This window comes from Artemia franciscana, chromosome 17, assembly GCF_032884065.1.
Source record: "Artemia franciscana chromosome 17, ASM3288406v1, whole genome shotgun sequence".
Taxonomy (NCBI): domain Eukaryota; kingdom Metazoa; phylum Arthropoda; class Branchiopoda; order Anostraca; family Artemiidae; genus Artemia; species Artemia franciscana.
The window spans coordinates 3658454-3677958 of record NC_088879.1 but is presented as its reverse complement, the minus strand read 5'-3'; the positions used below and the strand labels follow the sequence as shown (position 1 = coordinate 3677958).

General features: G+C 34.3%; 2 protein-coding genes across 2 annotated transcripts; one reads left to right on the top strand and one right to left on the bottom strand.

The window, feature by feature from the left end:
• Positions 1–8138: 8138 nt before the first annotated feature.
• Positions 8139–9365, bottom strand: LOC136037751 (uncharacterized). The gene has a single exon (XM_065720544.1). It carries the CDS (start codon positions 9363–9365, stop codon positions 8139–8141), a length of 1227 nt encoding a protein of 408 aa, XP_065576616.1.
• Positions 9366–11813: 2448 nt separating this feature from the next.
• Positions 11814–18173, top strand: LOC136037603 (uncharacterized). The gene is made up of 3 exons (XM_065720325.1): positions 11814–12259; positions 14958–15153; positions 17896–18173. The coding sequence occupies exons 1-3, from the start codon at positions 12128–12130 to the stop codon at positions 18144–18146; spliced, it is 579 nt and encodes a 192-aa protein (XP_065576397.1). The 5' UTR covers positions 11814–12127; the 3' UTR covers positions 18147–18173.
• Positions 18174–19505: the final 1332 nt, after the last annotated feature.

The following is a 19505-nucleotide window of genomic DNA, read 5'->3' as shown; positions in this document are numbered from 1 at the left end:
TAAATAAAAAAAAACAAGTTTTTTGAAATGAAAGTAAGGAGCAACATTAAAATTTAAAACGAAAAGAAATTACTCTGTATTTCAGACCAATCACAACAGGTCAGAGATCCAATTTGCTGGTCTTTTTGGCTTGGAAGTTTTAGACCATCCACACTTAAGTCCTGATCTTGTGCTGAGCAATTACCATCTGTTCATCTCAAACACAATCTCAGTGACAACCATTACACTGATGAAATGAAAACAACAGTGAACTTTTGGTGATTGGAGCAGGCAGCAAATCTGTATGAAGAGTTTATCTTAAAATTGGTTAAGAGGTATGATAATTGAACAAACTTGACAATTATGACAAAAATAGAGTAAAGTATGTATTTTCTGAAATAACCTTTTGTTGTGGATTTATGTTCAAACAGACCTTACTTTAAAAACATGCCTTGTAAGTATTTTGGATTTGTGGTGACTACAAATGGAAACTGGATAAAATTCATTAAATTTAGGATTTCACATAGAGACAGCTGCTTGTACTCTACTGTAACAAAAAAAAAGGATAATGGGAATTAAGAATATGAAGATGCACAAGTACTTTTCAGGTAAAATTCTAGACAAGTTATTTTTATGCTATCTTGGAAAGATGTTAGATTGAGAAGAGGTTAGGAGGTTGAGAGAGGTAACTGCCCCATCTGGGCCTTGGGTTGCAATTCCAAATTGCCCCCCCCCCCTCCAGCTGAAATTTAGTTTCTTCAAAATCTTGCCAAAACTAATATAAACCTGCATAATTCAAGTATCCACAGAAACGGGTCAGTTTTCTTTAGTATATCTTTACCTTTATGGTGCTATATGGCTCATTTTTTTCAATTTCCAATGTCATTTTTACTTGATTTGGAAAACTTGGCTTCAACCTTCCCCCACCCCCTCCTCCCACGTTTGGACAAAATCATACCCCAGTGCCTATTTGACATATGTTGAACTATAGAATCCCATTGATAATAAAACAACATTATAGCTTAATTTTCAGTTTTGTTTTGTCTGGTTTTAGTCCTGAAAGTGCAATTCCTGTTTTTTGAGCTAAATTTTAAGCCATATTATTGAGTTTTTCTAAATTTAGGAAATATATTTAAAGACCTTTGAAACCCCATAAGTTGGGATTAAGGAAAGATGTTAAGCTGGAAATACTTTCCTTGAGCTTTATGTAAGCAGAAGATCTATTTTGCTAGGTATCACTTTTATCATGCAAAATTTTTTTAAGTTCATCAAAGGTCAGTGCCCTTTAGAGGGAGTAGGAGTGGAGGTAGGTATTTCAAGATACCTTTCTAAGACATATTTTAGCAACTAGATCCATTCCTGAAAGTTTAATTTTCCAAACCTAACCTTTTTCCAAGATAGCAAAAAGAAGATATCTGAAATTCTATCATTTTCCATAACTAAAATCCTAACAGTAATCCATTATGGTTGCAAGGGACTAGTATGTTGAGAAACTAGAGTCTCTGCAGTTTATATAGGCCTATTTTGAAAAAGCTCCAGTCTAGGCCTGCATAATAATTTTAGTAGTTAAGTTTGACATGTGCATTGCCAACCCGATTAATAAACCAGACCAAGCAACTCCATATTCAGTTCAGATACATACAACTAAATGCATCTGAAATTTCTATGATGTTCACAGCCTGTCTTGCCTTGAAAAATTGAACTTCCCTCACTGGCTTATTGCCAAAAGAGCAATATGCCATATGATTGTGGCATTCAAACTGTTCAACCATAATAAAAATTATCCCAATTGTCTTCCAGCCAAATATCTATTTAAGAACAAGAGCACATGATAAAAAATGTTGAAGAAGCATGCCAACTCAAAGTTACAAAGCAAATTCTTTTCTAATAAGGTGGTGAGTCTATTGGACTTATTAGACCAGGAAACAGCCTTTTTTACCAGTATTGATTCATTCAAATCATCAGTTGACAAGGAATGGTGCAACAAGCCCTGGACATTAATTTATGATAAATTTGCAGTGGGGTATATAATTTAGCTAGGATGAAAGTGAAAACAAAATTTGATGCTTTTTTATACTCTTTCATAATTCATACAAAATACCTTTGGGGCCCCTTTAAGGGCTCAAGATGCAATTAGCCCAAGAAACATTTAGGCCTATTGAATTAAGGAAGAATATAAAAATAGCATCAAATGGTGGTTTGGCTAAATTATAAGGTCCACTGCAGATTTTCTGCCTTCTCTTCTATTGAATGCAGACAGAGCCCTAGACTAGGCCTATCTGCAAAAGCTTTACCAGGGTGGTGAGTTATTGAGCCAGATTTTTTGTTGTTGGGTAGATTGCATTAAAATAGACTTAAAAACTATGTTATTACCCTAGTTAAAACTGGCTTTTTTTTTGTGTGGGTGGGTGGGTTTTTTCTTTTATTGGGTGGGGGGATAGGTAGATAATAAAATGGTTCAGAAAAATCTTATAAAGTTATTGCAATATTAGTTAAAGTTACTGCTAAGCTACCTGAGCAATTATTTCAGAGCTGGGTATCCTAGTACAATTTGTGTGGCCAGAAGTTTAATTGTTAGATTGCAAATTGTGATTTTCATTTGTCTTCTTTTAGTCATTCCATTCAAGATGCCTTGGATATTTTTTTTTTTATTGTGATGGATTGTCTTAATGCTCTGAAAAGGTAAAATATTTCAATTGCATAGGATAGGTAAATTCCAGTAGGCTAATCAATTTAAAGTCCTAAATTAGCAAGGGAAGCATTTAGTTCACTAAAAAATCACTTATATATAGTGATTTTTTTAAAATCACTGTATAATTAGAGTTCTTTGAACTCCATTAGGCTATACAGCCCTGTTTTTGGCCCCCTTTAGCCTGTATCCAGTTCCTGATTGCCATTTAGTCCAAATTGCATTTTTTCTGTTACTCATTTCTTGTCAATATTGCTAAGGGGTCATACTTAAGCACTAGAAAAGTATGCAGCTCTGCTTTACTTTAGCACCAACCCTCCTAATATGGAAATCTAAGCCTGAAATTGCATATTTCCTATTGATTCTGCCAATGTATACCTCAACCATAGTACCTGATAATTGAAACAACTGTGGCAAAACAAGAACTGGAAAAATAAGTAGGCTAAAAGGTGACAAAATACATTTAAAATATATAATCTGGGCTATATGTTAGCAAATTAAGCAGGTCGGGAGTAAATTTTTTGTTTTTTTATATTTTGACTTAAAAATAAAGTGAATATACTACTTGATGCCTTTTTGTATGTTCTTTACAGATATAATAATTGCTTATATTGCTACTTTAAATTTAAGCATTTTTTTACCTTGGCTAACCTAACAAATTTTGGCAGTGAAAAACATACATTATTTGTCAAAAATGAACAAAAACACATACTTTAATTGAAAATTTGGCATCAAAGAAGAAGAAAACAGTATAATATTGTAAAATTTATAAATCTAACTTAATTATGGAAAATCAGTGCTTGTGGATTATATGACATTTAAAAAATAGATTAGTAATGAAACAGTGAGTTTCAGTAGGTTCATTAATTACAAGTCCTAAACTAGCCAGGGAAGTGTTTATTCCACAATAAAATCACCAACTTCTTTTAACTCCAATTATACAGCCCTGGTTTTTTGGCCCCCTTTAGCCTGTATCCAGTTCCTGATTGCCATTTAGCCTAAATTTCATTTTTTCTGTTACTCATTTCTAGTCAATATTGCTAGGGGGTCCTAGTTAAGCACTGGAGGGGTCCTAGTTAAGCACTGGAGAAGTATGCAGCCCTGCTCTACTTTAGCTTGTCCTTCCTAATATGGAAATCTAAAGCTGAAATTACATATTTCCTATTGATTCTGCCAATCTATCCCTCAACCCTAGTACCTGAGAATTGAAGCAACTGTGGCAAAACAAGAACTGGAAAAGCAAGTAGGCTAAAAGGTGGCAAAATACATTTAAAATTTATAATTTGGGCTATATATTTGTAAATTAGGCTGGTTGAGAGTAAATTTTTGGACTCACAAGTAAAGTGAATATACCACCTTATGCCTTTTTGTATGTTACTTTACATTATTTCGTCAAAATTGACCAAAAACACATACTTTAAATGAAAATTTAGTATCAAAGAAGAAGAAAACAGTTTGATATTGTAAAATTTATAAATCCAACTTAATTGTGGGAAATCAGTGCTTCTGGTTTATATAACATTTAAAAAATGGATTAATAATGAAACAGTAAGTTTGAGACCAATGTTTTAAGCTTTTTTTATACCCAAAAACTAGAAATATTTTGGTCACTTTCAAGAGCTCAAAAAGTGCTTAAATTTAAAATTGGAATTGAAGCACTTATTATATTTGTAAAGAACATAAAAAAAGGCAACAAGGGGTATGTTCTCTTTATTTGTAAGTCAAAAATATGAACAAAAAAAAATTACCAATTATTAGTATACAGCTGCACAATTTTCCCCTGGGTATCTAGGCTAAGTGGAAGGTCGTTTATACCTGATCCTGTCCCTACTGTTTTTACTTGGTTGAAAAAATCCAAAGAAAGGTCCCACTGAAAAGGAAAGAGCCCAAAGTTAAGCTTGCTTTTTTCTTGTTTGGGTGGGTTGCACTATAATAGAAAAACTTTGTTATTACCCTAGTTAAAACCGGCTTTTTCCTTTTGTTGGTGGGTGGGTTTTTTCTTTTACTGGGTGGGTGGGATAGGTAGATAATAAAATATGTAAGAAAAATCTTCTAAAGTTACTGCAATATTAGTTAAAGTTACTGCTAAGCTACTTGAGCAGAGCCTACCACAATTACAAACCCCTGATCCGTTGATACCCTATGCCAAATGCTGGATATATCTAACATTTGGCATAGCCTACAGGAAGGGTATCCAGCTTCGAATTTAAACAACCTTGAACTTGGCCTAAAAAAGATTGAAAGGAAATTTCAGTGCATTCCTATCAAGGTCCTAACTTTGAAAAAGGAATCCCTGAGTGACCTAGGACCTGTTTTGTACTAGACAGAAATGTCCCTGTAATATTTTCAGGCCAAGCTCGAGGTCATATAAATTCAAAGCAGAATACCCCTCCTATATGCCAAACGCTGGATATCCTATGTCAAAGGTTGGATACCTGTTCCCAGTAAAATGTTTAAGATTTTACTGAGGGAGTTCAACGAATCAGAATTCATCTGTAGTGAGATAGGTCAGGGTTAGACTCCAGATTACCCACAGGTATCCAGCATTTGGCATAGGGCAGGTATAGGTTGTCAAGCGTTAGGCATAGGCTATGCCAAATGTTAGATATATCCAGTGTTTGGCATAGAATATCCAAAAATCAGGGGTTTGTGGTTGACTGCTTGAGCAGTGCTGTTTTTCGAGCTAAGTAGTAGCCTACAGTATACAGCAGTCTATACCACTGTTGCAGTCTCTTACCTTGGTGCTACTGTTGTCATCTTCAACATTTGACAATTGAGCACAACACTTTCTGGAGATTTTCCTGCCAAGAGGGGATCTCCTACTGAGGAAAAATATAATCCCCTGTATAGGAGAGTTTCATGCAAGTCAGATGAGTAAAGCTAAAAAAAATGATCTAACTATAACAGATATCATCTATCAAACTATAACAGATATCACGCCTCCTCCCTACCTCCAAAAATCAAATCAACGTCTGTTTTTTTTTCTATTTATAGGATTTTCTTGAAGTGGTGGAGGGGAAGGAATTGTGATTTCTATTACATTTTCCTAGGCTAGTTTCTCTAGAACTGAAACACCCTAAGATTTTTTTTCCAGCTTTTCTGTTCTAATCCACATGAAAATCTCTAAAAGTCTGGTGCTCTACTGTTTGAGGTTTCCTCTGGTCTGGCTGTCAAGTAATCTCCTGAAGCTTACTGGACAGCCAGATCAGAAGAAAACATGCAGGCAGGAGTATATCAGGACACACCTATTCACAGATATTCCAACATGCCTTTAATTATTTTTGCCAAAAACTGCCGAGAAGCAGCACAAATTGACTTGATAAAGTCGTTTTCCCCGATTCGACCATCTGGGGGGTTAAAGGGAGAGGAACAATAGAAAAAATGAGGTATTTATAACTTAAAAGTGGGTGATTGGATCTTAATGAATTTTTATATTTCGAAGGACATTGTAACTCAGAGCTCTTAATTTAAATTCTAACTGGCATTAAGCCTCTGATTTTCCTTTTAAATTAATCTATTGATTCTTAGAATTTTGTTATAGCTCATACCATATGAGCTCTTGGCTCTTCTTGCCTCATCACAAGTGCCATATGAGCTCTTAGCTCTTGTTATTTGTTTAAGATTTAATATAATCCTAATTTTCAACTGTTTTCTATAATTGAAACTCTCTAAAAACTCCTTTTGTGTCCCTCCAATGTTTTTTCTTCTTTTTGTAATAATTCTTTATGTTTGGTGAGAGAGAAAATTGCCCATTTAGGCATTTAATTTGCAAATTATTATTGATTTGGTCCTCTCCATCTATGGTGGGTTTTAACTTTCAGTTTTGTTCTCTTTTTGTTTTCTTTTATTCTTTACATATCTTTTGTCTCCAATCGATTGACGTCGTTTTTTGTAGGTTGAACTGTAAGAATGAGCAGTAAGTAATTCGATGAATTTTGTGTAAGCCTGAATGCTGTTGCCGTCTTTTTGTGTGATAGCTTTCATGTTCACAGGGAAAGTCGTTGCAACAGACCAGGCTTCTTGTAATTGTAAAGTTAAAATAAAATCAAGGGTTCTCAACCTTAAATTCATTTAATTCTCTGTAAAATTGTTGTTTATGCTTTATTTCGCTTTTTAAAAGAAATCAAACCCTTTATATTTTTAATCTATTATCTTTTTTTCCTTATCCCTCATTAAAGGAATTTACTGCTCATCCAAGCACTTCGGCTTTATCTATTGCCTCCACTCCAAAGCCAAGAAACTCAACAATTTCAGCCTGAGTCAACAAACAGGAATATTGACATTTTATTTTCCCATTACTTAATAAGAATTGAAGATTGTTTAAGTAACACTTTATTATTTAGTATCTTACAGCTTATCATATACTTTGTACTTGCTATTCCTAGAATCAGGTATTATGTAAAGCACCCTGATAAAAAGATGGAATCAGTTGGAAAGGTGATCTTTCTCAAAATCCTAATCCTAGAATTCATCTTAACTTTGTTTGTTAGAATTAGAAGCATTGTATTTTTGCGCTCATTAATCTATGCTGCTAAATTAAGAGAGTTATAATTATAAATTAGCCTTATACATCGAACGTAATTACAAAATAATCAATAGGGGAAGCAATCCCTTCAGTTTTAAGTTTGATAGGAGTGGATTGTTATGGTCTTTGTTATTTGTAAGATTTTGTCTTTTTTTGGCAAAAAATATTATTTTAGCTCGATCGATTTTCCTTTTTGAAAAGACACTGAATTTGTATATACAGTCCTTTTAAGTCAGAGATAGCCTCTGGTTGACAAATAAGCGTTCAAAAATGCCATGATAAATGGTCGAATCTGCTCAAGAAGTACAAAGAGTGGGTGGACAATACAAGGAAGACTGGTGCTCCTCCCATGGAAAAGTCTGTTTGGCATGATCCCATAGAGGAAATTGTTGGAGACAAACATTCCGTGAACTCTGTAACGGTTTTCGACACAACAAAGAATTTCGACTTTGAATATGCTAAGAAGAAGTTTGTGCGAACCCGCACAATCAGCATCTTGGACGACGAAAGTGAGGAGTCATCCACCCCCAAAAGGAAGCTCCTTCCTGGCAAATTCGGAGCTGGGAAAAACAGGCAGATGGAGGAAGAAAAGTGGAGGGAAGAAACTAGAGCATACAGAGAGAATATTGTCAAGATCCTCGAAGAAGATGGTTCCAAACGAGAAGCAGCATCATCAAAGTTTCTTGGATTTATGGATAGATTAGTGACAGTGGAAGAGAACAAAGAGAAACGACTTCGTGAGGAAGCAGAATTGAAGAAAAGAATATCATTGCTGTAGACAGTTTGCACTGATGAAATCCTTTCTGTCAATGCTTCCTCATAAACATAGTTTCTATTTGTTGTCTTCCACTAGGGAGGCTTCGTAATGGTCTCATTTCTTTTGTGCATCTTGACTTTATCACTGCTATTTGAATTGAACATTTTAATAGTAAAAATTTAAAAAATTCACAACGCTCTTGCGATTGCTTCCCTTTTTGCAACCCCTCGGGAGGTCCTTTGAGATTGAGGCTGGTTAGCTGCAGCTATACTAGTAGCAGGAGTATCGCTACTGTCGTCATATTGACTGTTTGCCTGGATGGTATCTTCAAGACGATCACCTTCGGTCTCGCAAATGTTGTGAAGTACACATGCTGCTGTAATCACATATGGAATGAAGGCTATTTCAGTATCAACTAAATGAAGCTTTCTAAATCGTGCCTTCAACAAACCGAACGCGTGTTCAATGACGATTCTAGTCTTAGAATGTTTTTTGTTGTAACTGGTCTGGTAGCCCGAGAGTGAACCCTGCACTGGCTCCTTGAAGGGCGTGAGCAAAAATTCAGAAATGGGGTATGCAGAGTCGCCCAAAAGATGATAGCTGTCCGACAGAAAAATGTCACTCGTATTCTTATCTGCTTTTTCAAAGATACCCGAATTTCTATAAATGCGAGCATCGTGCGCAGAACCTGGGTACCCCACGAATATATCTAGGAACTTCTTGTCAGGGGAGCAAATTCCTTGTAAAACCATAGGGTATCCACACTTCCTATTCCTGTAGGAATCCTGCTGATCAGCTGGGCAGATAATGTTGATGTGGCAACCATCAATCACACCAACTACTCCTGGAAACCCTGCTCTTTCTTTGAAAGATGTTTCCAGGGCACTCTGATCTTCAGGTATTTCAGGCCAAATTATTATTTTACTTGATAGGGCAGTGAAGAGTACACATATACGGTGGACACACGAGTGCACTGACGATTTCGAAATTCCAAACAGGTTCCCAATTGATCTCATTGATTCTTTGTTCCCTAAATACCACAATGCTATAAGAAGAGCTTTTCTCAGGCGGATTGGCATCTTGCCAGACATTTTCAATTGTTCTTGTTTTTCTTCTGCTCCGACAACACGTAGCTCGTGTGGGAATACAGCCTCCACAATATCAGTCTCCTTCATAATAATACAATAAAGCGACTCAAAAGTTGTTCTCTCTAGCCGAAAGTGCTGCTGGAATATATGGTCTTCAAACCCTTCGACAATCACTTCAAAGCCTTTTACTTTAGAATCCTGTGTCTCTCCTGAAAGGCTCCAAGTGTTAGTGTCATCATCGTCGTCAGCAAATAGAATTTCTGTCTGTAGAGACTCCCATATTGTAGAGAAAGTCTTTGAAAGTAATCCCAGCATCTTTGAATCCATTTTAACTGCCTGCTGTTACTAATGGAAGGCCTGAAATGAAAGAATAAGGATTGCATCAAACCCATCATATATTTGTAAACAGTAGCTGACCTTCTCCATACTTCATAGAAAATGGGAGCAGTAAAGAACAATGGAATCAGTCCAGTCACACTGGGCTCAAAACGGTACCAATTTGACAATCAAAATGAGTTTACAAGTCTGCACAGATTCTATAGGGGGTGTGCCGTTTTTTGGCTTTGGGGCAGCCTGGGGATAGTGAACAGACGGAGGTTAAGGATGTAAATTCGAAACTTAACGAGTTTGCAAAAACAGAGGTTAAACTGTGTTGTCCTAAATGACCAGGTTGGACAATGCCCTATCGTCTAATACTGTAGTTAAATGATATAGAACCTTGAAACAACTGGTGAACTACAGTAGAGGTGTGCTTTTGTGAAAATCTATTGATTGTGAATCATTGCCAAAGAAAAAATAAAAAGAATTTATTTTTTATTATACAATACTTTTATAATAACCCTTTTCCATTCATGATTCTGTCACTTGAATATTTTACTGATGCACATCTGGTAGTGACTCAACTGCCACTTCGTTTTCCATTCACAATTTGAATAGTTTGCCAGGAGGAATGCATTTTCAACGAAGAAGATGGCGGTTCGAACCTGAGCTTGTTTGTAAATTCAAAACAAAAGAAATGTAAAGGAATTTATGCTTCAAGTTTCTTCCAGGATAACCCTGACATAGCTAACTGTTTGCTGATATTAAGTTTGTTAATGTTCCTTTCCATTTGACTTGTTTACAGGAAAGTAAAAAAGTCAAGGCAGTGGACTAGTGCAACAGTTGAAAGTGTTCAAATAAGCATACCTCTACTGTACGTTTATAGCAGACATAAACAAAAAAAACATGCTGAAGTGCTACAATGTCCTATTCAATCAAAGGTGTCAAGTTTTGACCGAGTTTGTAGTACCTGGTCTCAAAATTGCATATAAATTTATTTAAGCTAGGAAACATAGAACTCCTGTCTGTTTAAAAGAAAATGGATGGACATAAGTAGGTTCTAATACACTAAAGTCCTACGGCCATCCCAATTAAAATAAAACATTGAAGATTAACTTTAAAATACTTGACATTACATAACTATTAAATAAATAAAAAACAAACAGAAATTACTCCATATATGAAAGGGGCTTTTCCTCCTCAACGCCTCCCTCTTTACGCTAAATTTTTCTAAATGGTCTTCTAGAAGTTTCCAACACAAGTGCTCAGTCTTTTCTCTTTAAGAGAACAGATTCCTCTCTCTCTTCGCCACAAATCCTGAATCTTTACCGAAAAAAAAATATGGCACTTGGTATCAAACAGTTCGTGGTAACGAACTGTAGTAAGGAGCTAAATACCCGGCGAGGTATTTAGGAGGAGATAAATACCTCGCTCTTTATGCTAAGGATTTAGTGTAAAGAGCGAGGTATTAACGAGGGTACAAACCCCCTCGTACACATGATAAAAATATAAAAGTTTGTTACGTAAGTTAATTCTTAAGTTACGCATGTTTTTTACTAATAAAAACGTTCGTTAAAAATTAAAAGCTCTAGTTGCCTTTTTAAGTAACCGAAAAATTGGAGGGCAGCTAGGCCTCCTTCCCCATCCCTTATTTCTCAAAATCGTCTGATCAAAACTAAGAGAAAGCCATTTAGCCAAAAAAAAAATTAATGCTTTTTTTTCCCTTTCATTTTTAAGAAGCTATTATTTTTTTTTCATGTTTTTTTAATATTGATTGTTTCTTAGCATCTTTGTTTTCTTAGTTTTCTATTTTATTTTATTTTGTACAGAGTCGGTGTAGACCTATTGGGTTAGACAGTCTATTACGCTTGATGTATTTTTTATCAATGTACTATTTATAGATAGGATTTAAAACAAAGGAGCAAAGTCACTTGGGGAACAGCAAATACTTTAATAACTAACTGTGTCTTCAATAATCATTACCCAAAGCAACAAATTCAAATTTTGTTGCTAAATTCTAAGAAATCAAATCTCAAAAGCTATCATTAATCTTGACTCTATCCAGCTGAACTCCCAGTTCAAATATTTTCTATTGACAGAGGCAAATCTAGAGAATGGGACTGGTTTTGACACCTCCCCCCCCCCAAATATATATATATATATATATATATATATATATATATATATATATATATATATATATATATATATATATATATATATATATATATATGTATAATATATATATATATATATATATATATATATATATAGATAAATATATATATATATATATATATATATATATATATATATATATATATATATATATATATATATATATATATATATATATATATATATATATATATATATATATATATATATATATATATATATATATATATATATATATATATATATATATATATATAAAAAGAAAAAATAGAGTATAAAATGCAAGTAAAAAGACTATTTCTCTCATAAATTGAGGATATTTCTTTGACTCTTAGGTTGATCTTAAAATAAAAGTAGAAAAATCATAGCCCCATCCCCAAACCCCCTCATGAACAGAAACTCCGGATAAAGTCCTGTCGATGGACCAAAAGTATAATGAGGCCTTCACCTGTTGGTTTCTGGATAAGTGAACTAGAAACGAATGATTTATCAAGGAGACAGGATGAGTCTGTAAAGCGCAGATTACGTTTCCATTAGCTACCTGAATTTATGGCAAAAATCAGTAAAGGTTCAAGTGTCCTGTGATAAATTCAATGGAATCAAAGGAAAAAGTAAAAGATAGACCTGTACTGCAGAGTATGCCGACAATTCAAGTGACTTCTCCGCTTAGTGAGTACGACTGTGAACCAGACCTCTGGGATGTCGACAGTGATTCAGAAAAAGAAGTAAGTACTAATTTCTTCATTAAAGAATTTTTTATATTATAACTGTAAGGAGCGACTAGGCTCAATAGTAACCGAAACTCTAAGAAGCGGAACTTTTGTATCAGTAGATACGTCAAAACAGCCTTATTATTATGCTGATTCCAAATATATAAGATTATAAGCTTCATCAAGTTTAGTGTTACCCATCAAATATTACGAGCCTGGGAAAATTTACCTGATTTTCTAAATAGGGGGGAAACACCCCCTAAAATTCAAGAAATCTTGATGAAAATAACACTAGTAGATTCAGCGTACCCGAGAATCCTACTGTCGAAGTTCAAGCTCCTAAATACAAAAATGTAGAATTTTGCTATTTTTCCCAGAAAACAGATCACGGATGCTTGTTTATTTGTTAGTTTGCTGTTTTTATTTTTTATTTTATTTATTTATTTTTTTTTATTTATTTTTTTTTTGGTTCTTTCCTCAGATGTGATCGTATTGAAAAACTGCTTTTAAAAGACTGGGAGAGGGCGTATTCAAACCCAAACTAAATGTTCTAGTGCCCTTTTTAAGTGACAGAAAAGATTGGTGGGCAATTGGCCCCTCTCCCACGCCCATTTATTTCCCAATATTATCTGATCAAAATTTTGTGATTGCCATTTCGTTTATTGTAGTCGAAAAAATTACCCCCCACAGTCCATGGAGAGAGGTCTGTACGTTACGAAATTTGCCCATTGTTTACGTTTATCAAATAAGATATGTTCTCAATTATCCTGAAGCAATTCTGCCTCTCCCCCTGAAGCAATTCTTTCATGCGTTTCTGATCTGACCCATGTCTTCTCTACCTTTAAATTGTTGGTTGCTCTTCCTTCCACTCCTTAAATGAGAAGTTTAATCTTAAACTATTATTTTGTCCCCCCCCCCCCCCAGTTCTATAGAATGTGAATATGGGTTATAGTCTAGTTAAAACTCTAACCCAGCTAATGCGTTGCTTTTGAGTGTGTCATATTTTCATGTCATTGTGCATTGCACTATTGATAACAGTTCAGGAACCTTACCAATAGTTGTGCTAATATGCCCTGGTCTGTCAGCGTAATGTTTCATAGCTGATGAAGTCTAAGACTATAAAGACGAAAAAGGACCTTTTTGGTAGGTATGGGATCAACTTTTATTTACGCTAAACTGTGGGTACATTCTGGGCACGGAAGACATCAAAAATTTGTTTATATGCATTTTTGTTAGGTTTTTACAAGTTGGACAAAACATTCTGTTTTTTTTTTTTAGAATGTCTTTTTCTTGGATACGGCCTTTATTCTGGGTTTGTAAGCTGTTGTAACTTTACAATAACTATAGTTACTCATTTTTGACATCCGCCCAGAATGGTTGTGAAGTAACTAGGGGAATAATTAAGCTCATAAGGGAAGACCATCAGAAGTTTCAATTGTGTCCATCTCTCTTTCACTCTAATAAATATTTTCAATACGTTTCGATATGGTAGTAAAACTATGGTGATCATGAAATTAATTTACCCAAGATGCCTATGAACTATCTTTTGTAAAAGCTACCGAAAAAGCAAATTTGAAGTTATCTTTCTGTCGTTCCTGTTTCAACTGCAGCTGGAAGGAAAAGGTTAATTTGTTTTAACTGCTTTTAAACCTGGAATACACCCTGTATAAGCTAAATTGGAAAAGACTAGCCTAATCTTTTGTCAGTATTTGTTTCTTAGCCTCTGTATAGTTTTGGATAGTTTAAACATTTTTTTTTTTTTCACACGAGAATCAAACCATCCTTGGACTGCTCGTAGCAGTCCAAGCCAAAAAGTACAGGAAACGAAAGAGTAGAAACCGGCGTTACCGGCGTTGCCGTTTAAAAGAAAATTCACCAATGCCATCTAGCACTCGGTAGCTTTGTTTGATTCAAAACCGCTGGATACCTGTTTTTTTTAGGTTCTTGAAAAGGCAGGGTGTAGTAAAGAAAAATTAATTCTGTCATCAGTGGGCCTATGGGCTTACAAGTCAACTTTCCTAGCTATCCTAGATCCACCTTATGCAGCTCCAATCATTCTTGAAAATAAAATTACTATGTTAAAATGGGTAAAACACCACCTAAAATCTAAGCAATTGCTATTCTTTGCGTCAAAACTCAGTTAATACAGTCCATTTTTATGATATAAAGAAAACATCTGGTATAAAGAGAAAAATAATTAGGCCCTTCATAACGTTAAAATCATCGAAAATTTTGACATGATTTCTGCTAACGTTGAAAATTTCTTATTTTCTTGAAAGGTCTGGCACATGATCTGCCTTTTTATTATCTTTCTTGGAATTCTTCCCCCTACCTCTTCCCTCTGTCAATAATAAATTTTTCCGTGAATAATTATGCTACCTAGTGATAATTTGAGCCTGTGTCGTGGGAGTTTTAATTTAGGGGGACTTTCTTTTTCATCTTTTGAGTTTTCTGTGTGACTTCTGTGTTTTTTTTTTAAGTTTTCTGTGCGTTTCCCTGTGTCACCTTTGTGTTTCTAATCGTGTTCTATATTCTGACGTGTCTGTTGATATTATTACAATGATTGTGCAATTATTTTTATTAACGTAAAATTACATTTGAAGAATCTTGGCTATAATGTTAAAGTATTTTAATTGGATTTTAAAATCTATTTTTTTACCAGCCATGGATAAAAAAAAAATAAGAAATAAAACGTATTCATATATAATTACAGGTATGTCCAGACCTTTCCAATATATCAAATGACGAATATGCAAAAACGAAAACAAATTTCTCCGGTTACCAAGCTCCAGTCGAAAGAACAATTTCTCAACAAGGAGAAATCTTCTCGGAAATGGGAACTGCTAAGAAATCCAGGTCTTGGCATTGCAACCTCAAAGATTCCGATCCTGAAGTGAAAAATGAAAATGGTAAGTTTTCAATAATCCCAAGAAAAAGAAGGGCATTGATAAAGAGTATTAATATTAGTAAATCTATGCTCTTTTTCTCGACATAAATTGTTGGGTCCACAGATATGAAAACTTAGACCTTACTACTATGCAAATAATAAATTAGAGACCTTTTGCTCTCCACTATGTCAGTGCTGCTATATTGGGTATGGCGCTAATTATACATCTAAGAACACTAAATCTGACAATTTAGCTTTCAGACCACGGTGTAGAAGCACTTTATATAAGCTATGGACCAAGTTAAATTGGGATCCAGTGTAATATTCATCCTCCAAACATGAATTTATTCTTGTTTTTATTGTATGTCTTTAAAGTTTTATCCATTTGACGTAGTGTAGCCCTATTTGAAAATAATTTCATAGATGACAATATTTCTATTTATAGTTATATTTTTAATTCTATTTATATTATTATTTATTATGCACAGTATACCGCTTATTTTACACGGTGGAAGAATTCAGTCATACTCCATAAGGTCTTATAAAAATACATTGGTCCAAAAGTAGTTCGTCCGGGCCGGGGTAAATATAGCTGCTAACGCTCTTCCTCCACCCAGTTCCAATTAGAGCTTCAATATTTTCTCCCATCCAAGAATTTCCTACTTTCTTTAACTTTGTCTTCAGAATTTCTTCCCACTCTATTTGAGAAGGACCTAGCCTTTATAAAGATGACATCCATAAAAGAGGAATTAATCATCACGTTTCATTAAGCTTAATCTTTGATATATTGTCGTTCAAAGGATCATCTTCCATGGCCATATTTAACAACTCCCACTATTGTCATAATCAAATACATCATAACCATGGTTATAAGACCATTGACTCTTACTATTGTCATAATAAAATAAAATCATAACCGTGGTCATAAGACTATTGACTCCCGTTATTGTCACAATCGAATGACATCATAACTGTGGTCATAAGACTATTAATTCCCGCTTTTGTCATAATCAAATAACATCATAACCGTGGTTATAAGACGATTGACTCCTACTTTTGTCAGAATCAATTAACATCGTAACCATCGTAGTACGACTTTTCTTTCAATTCTTCTATACTTTTTTAACGTCGAAAAAAGTCCCCACGTCTTTCCATTTATTACTAAAAATAAAATATAAAATATAATAAAGGATTCTATTTAATAGGTCTTATTTTTTGGCCCCAGAGAATGGCCAAAACCACAATCTTTAAAAATCTGTCATCTATAGTCTGTAAAACATGGTCGGCCCATGTTAGTGTTTCTTCCATTATTGTCCCAGCTAGTGGAGTTATACCTCGTTTTTCATACAGCTTAATGTTAGGTATTCCTTGCCAAATAGACTACCAACCTAACCTCCAACCTTAAAAGCAGCAAAATAATTTCTGTATATAGCTCTGATCATTTAAATTTAATAATCGATAACGTTTAAAAAGATAGGGCATTCGCTAAAGCCTCTCTATCAGTTGAATCAAATCAAGCAGTTCGTGGTAACGAACTGTAGTAAGGAGCGACCCGGCTCAATAGTAAACGAAACTCTAAATAATAGAATTTTGATGCTAAAATATACATCAAAAGAATTGGATTTTCATGCTGATTTTAAATATATAAGTTTCATAAAATTTGGTCTTTGTCATCAAAAGTTACGAGCCTGAGAAAATTTGTCTTATTTTAGAAAATAGGGAAAAACACCCCCCTAAAGGGTCACACAATCTTAACGAAAATCACACCATCGCATTTGGCGTATCAGGAAACCCTCTAGCAAAATTTTCAAACTTCTATCTACAAAAATGTAGAATTTCGTATTTTTTGCCAGAAGACAAATCACGGGTGCGTGTTTATTTGTTTGTTTTTTTTCTTCTTTTTTGTCTTTTCCCCAGGGGTCATTGTGTCGACCAAGTGGTCCTAGATAGTTGCAAGAGGGCTCATTCTAACGGAAATGAAAATTTCTAGTGCCCTTTTTAAGTGACCAAAAAAATTGGAGGGCACCTAGGCCCCCTCCCACGCTCATTTTTCTCCAAAGTCAACAGATCAAAATTTTGAGATAGCCATTTTGTTCCGCATAGTCAAAAACCATAATAACTATGTCTTTGGGAATGACTTACTCCCCCACAACCCCTGGGGGAGGGGCTGCAAGTTTGACTCTTTGCCACAATTCAACCTTTAAAACAATTAAAAGCTTTAGCATAAAGAGCGAGGGATTGCGGAGGGGACAACCCATTTCATATACGGAGTAATTTCTGTTCGTTTTAAGTTTTAATGTCGCTCCTTACTTTCAGTTAGAAAAACTAGTTTTTTTTATGTAATAAAATATAAAGTTGAAGACTACACTCACCTGATGAATGAGAATTTTCTGAATTATTAACCTAAGAGTTAAAATATTGTTGAGATATCCTCCGAAAACGACACTGTCTCTCTCAAAAGAACTTAATTCACAATATTTCTTAGTCTAATAAGTGCCATTATGCCAAGTAATTTACTTTGTACAGAAACGGAAGAATAAACCATTTTAAAACTTTACAAAAAAAAACTATAAGCAATTATCTTATTATTCAAAAACCTTCATTAAGATATTGATCCCTTGATTATTTTTTATGAAGAAAAAATTGTTTTGGCGAAGGTACAGGAAAATTTTCTTTACAATGAAAGGACTAAGTCGATTAAAATATAATAAAACAAATTCAGCTAAAAATAATCTTTTTTATTCTATTTTTTTCCTTTTTGTAGCTTCAGTTCCTATCAGTGATACGATATCCGACAGCAACTGTACATCTCCTAAACACAGTGTTGTCATATCAGAATCCGCAACTCCTCTTTCTGGGGCAGACGACGAAATGTCTGATGAGGAATCAGTTAAAGCCCAGAATCGGCGGAAAAGCAGCGTCTTATTAGTTCCTGAAAAAAAGAGTCGCCACTCACGTCGTCATGAAAGAGGCAATTGCTGCAACAGTTTTTTATTTTGTAAGTTATTTTTGTAAAATATACCTGTTATAATTATATGTTTCGTTTGGAATTAATATCGATTAAATCATCTGTCATAATGATTTGGTATCCTAACTTCAAATAAAACGACTGATGTGCCTTGCATATTGATATATGAGGTCTGAAGTAACGGAACTTTAAGAAATTTCACATATTTTATTGATTTTTCTGAAGGTTTCTGCTCGTCACATAACTCATGTTTTTTGTGTTTTATACAAATATTTCCTTCCTCTACCTTGAAACAGTTTCCATTCTACGTGAACTAATTGAATAGCCTGAACGATACTAGAGATTAGATTTAATTATATCAAAAGCATTTTCGTTCTAAAACATCAACCACTGTTACTCAATAAACCAAGTTAAAAAAAAAAAATCGAATGGAAGTAAGGCATAACTAAGAAATTGAAAGAAAAAGAAGCCATACTATATATGATAGCGTGTACCACCCTTTTCCCTTCCCAAAACACTTCATTCTTTACTCTACGGCTTGATCTGGAAGCAGCTACAAAATTAGTCAGACAACAATGAGGAACGAAGCCGTCGCTTCCACATAAGGTTAAATTTTAAAGAAACCTCTTACTGTTGTACTTCAGCGGTCTTTTATCATTGTTTACAAAATTGAATTTTACTTAAGTACAAGTATTTGGGGATATTCAGCTAAATGACGATCTTAAGTGGAGAGGCGACAATCCAAACAATTTGAATGGTTGGCTGGAAAATGCTTATAAGATGAGGTTTTTATTTCTAAAAAACGACTATCACAAACCCAAGTGACCGGGATTCACACTTTAGTGTCAAAAAATACCAAATAAACAAGCAAATATAATAAGTCTGGAAATGTTTTTTTTTCCAAAAAGTTGAAAAAGTTGTAAAAAATAACAGTTGTCAAAACAGTAGAAAATGTCCAAATAGTAAGAAATATACAAATTAAAAAACGAATAAGCTAGATAAAAAAACACATAAGAATAATTTAGTCTTACACTAAAACATACAAAATACAACTCAATTAAAAAATAACTAAATTTGTTAGCTAAAAATTTAAGAGTTGCAAGGTAAACAAAAGAGGGGGGAACTCATGTATTTAACATGCTCACTATGTAGAGGATGAAAGTCCTTCTGTGTCTCTCGGTAGACAGTATAAATGGGGTAAAAAGGGGAATTTTTATTGAAGTAGAACGAGGGAGGCGAGGACGAAGGGGGAACTAAATAGGGAAAAGGTACTTTTCCCAGAGACTATGAAGGGTATTGTTGGCGAAATAAAGGAAATTTGTACTCTGGGTGACAAGATCAGTTCTTCGAAGAATGGAGATATAAAGGATTTTAACCTCATTCAAATAATACTTAGGCACCTTTTT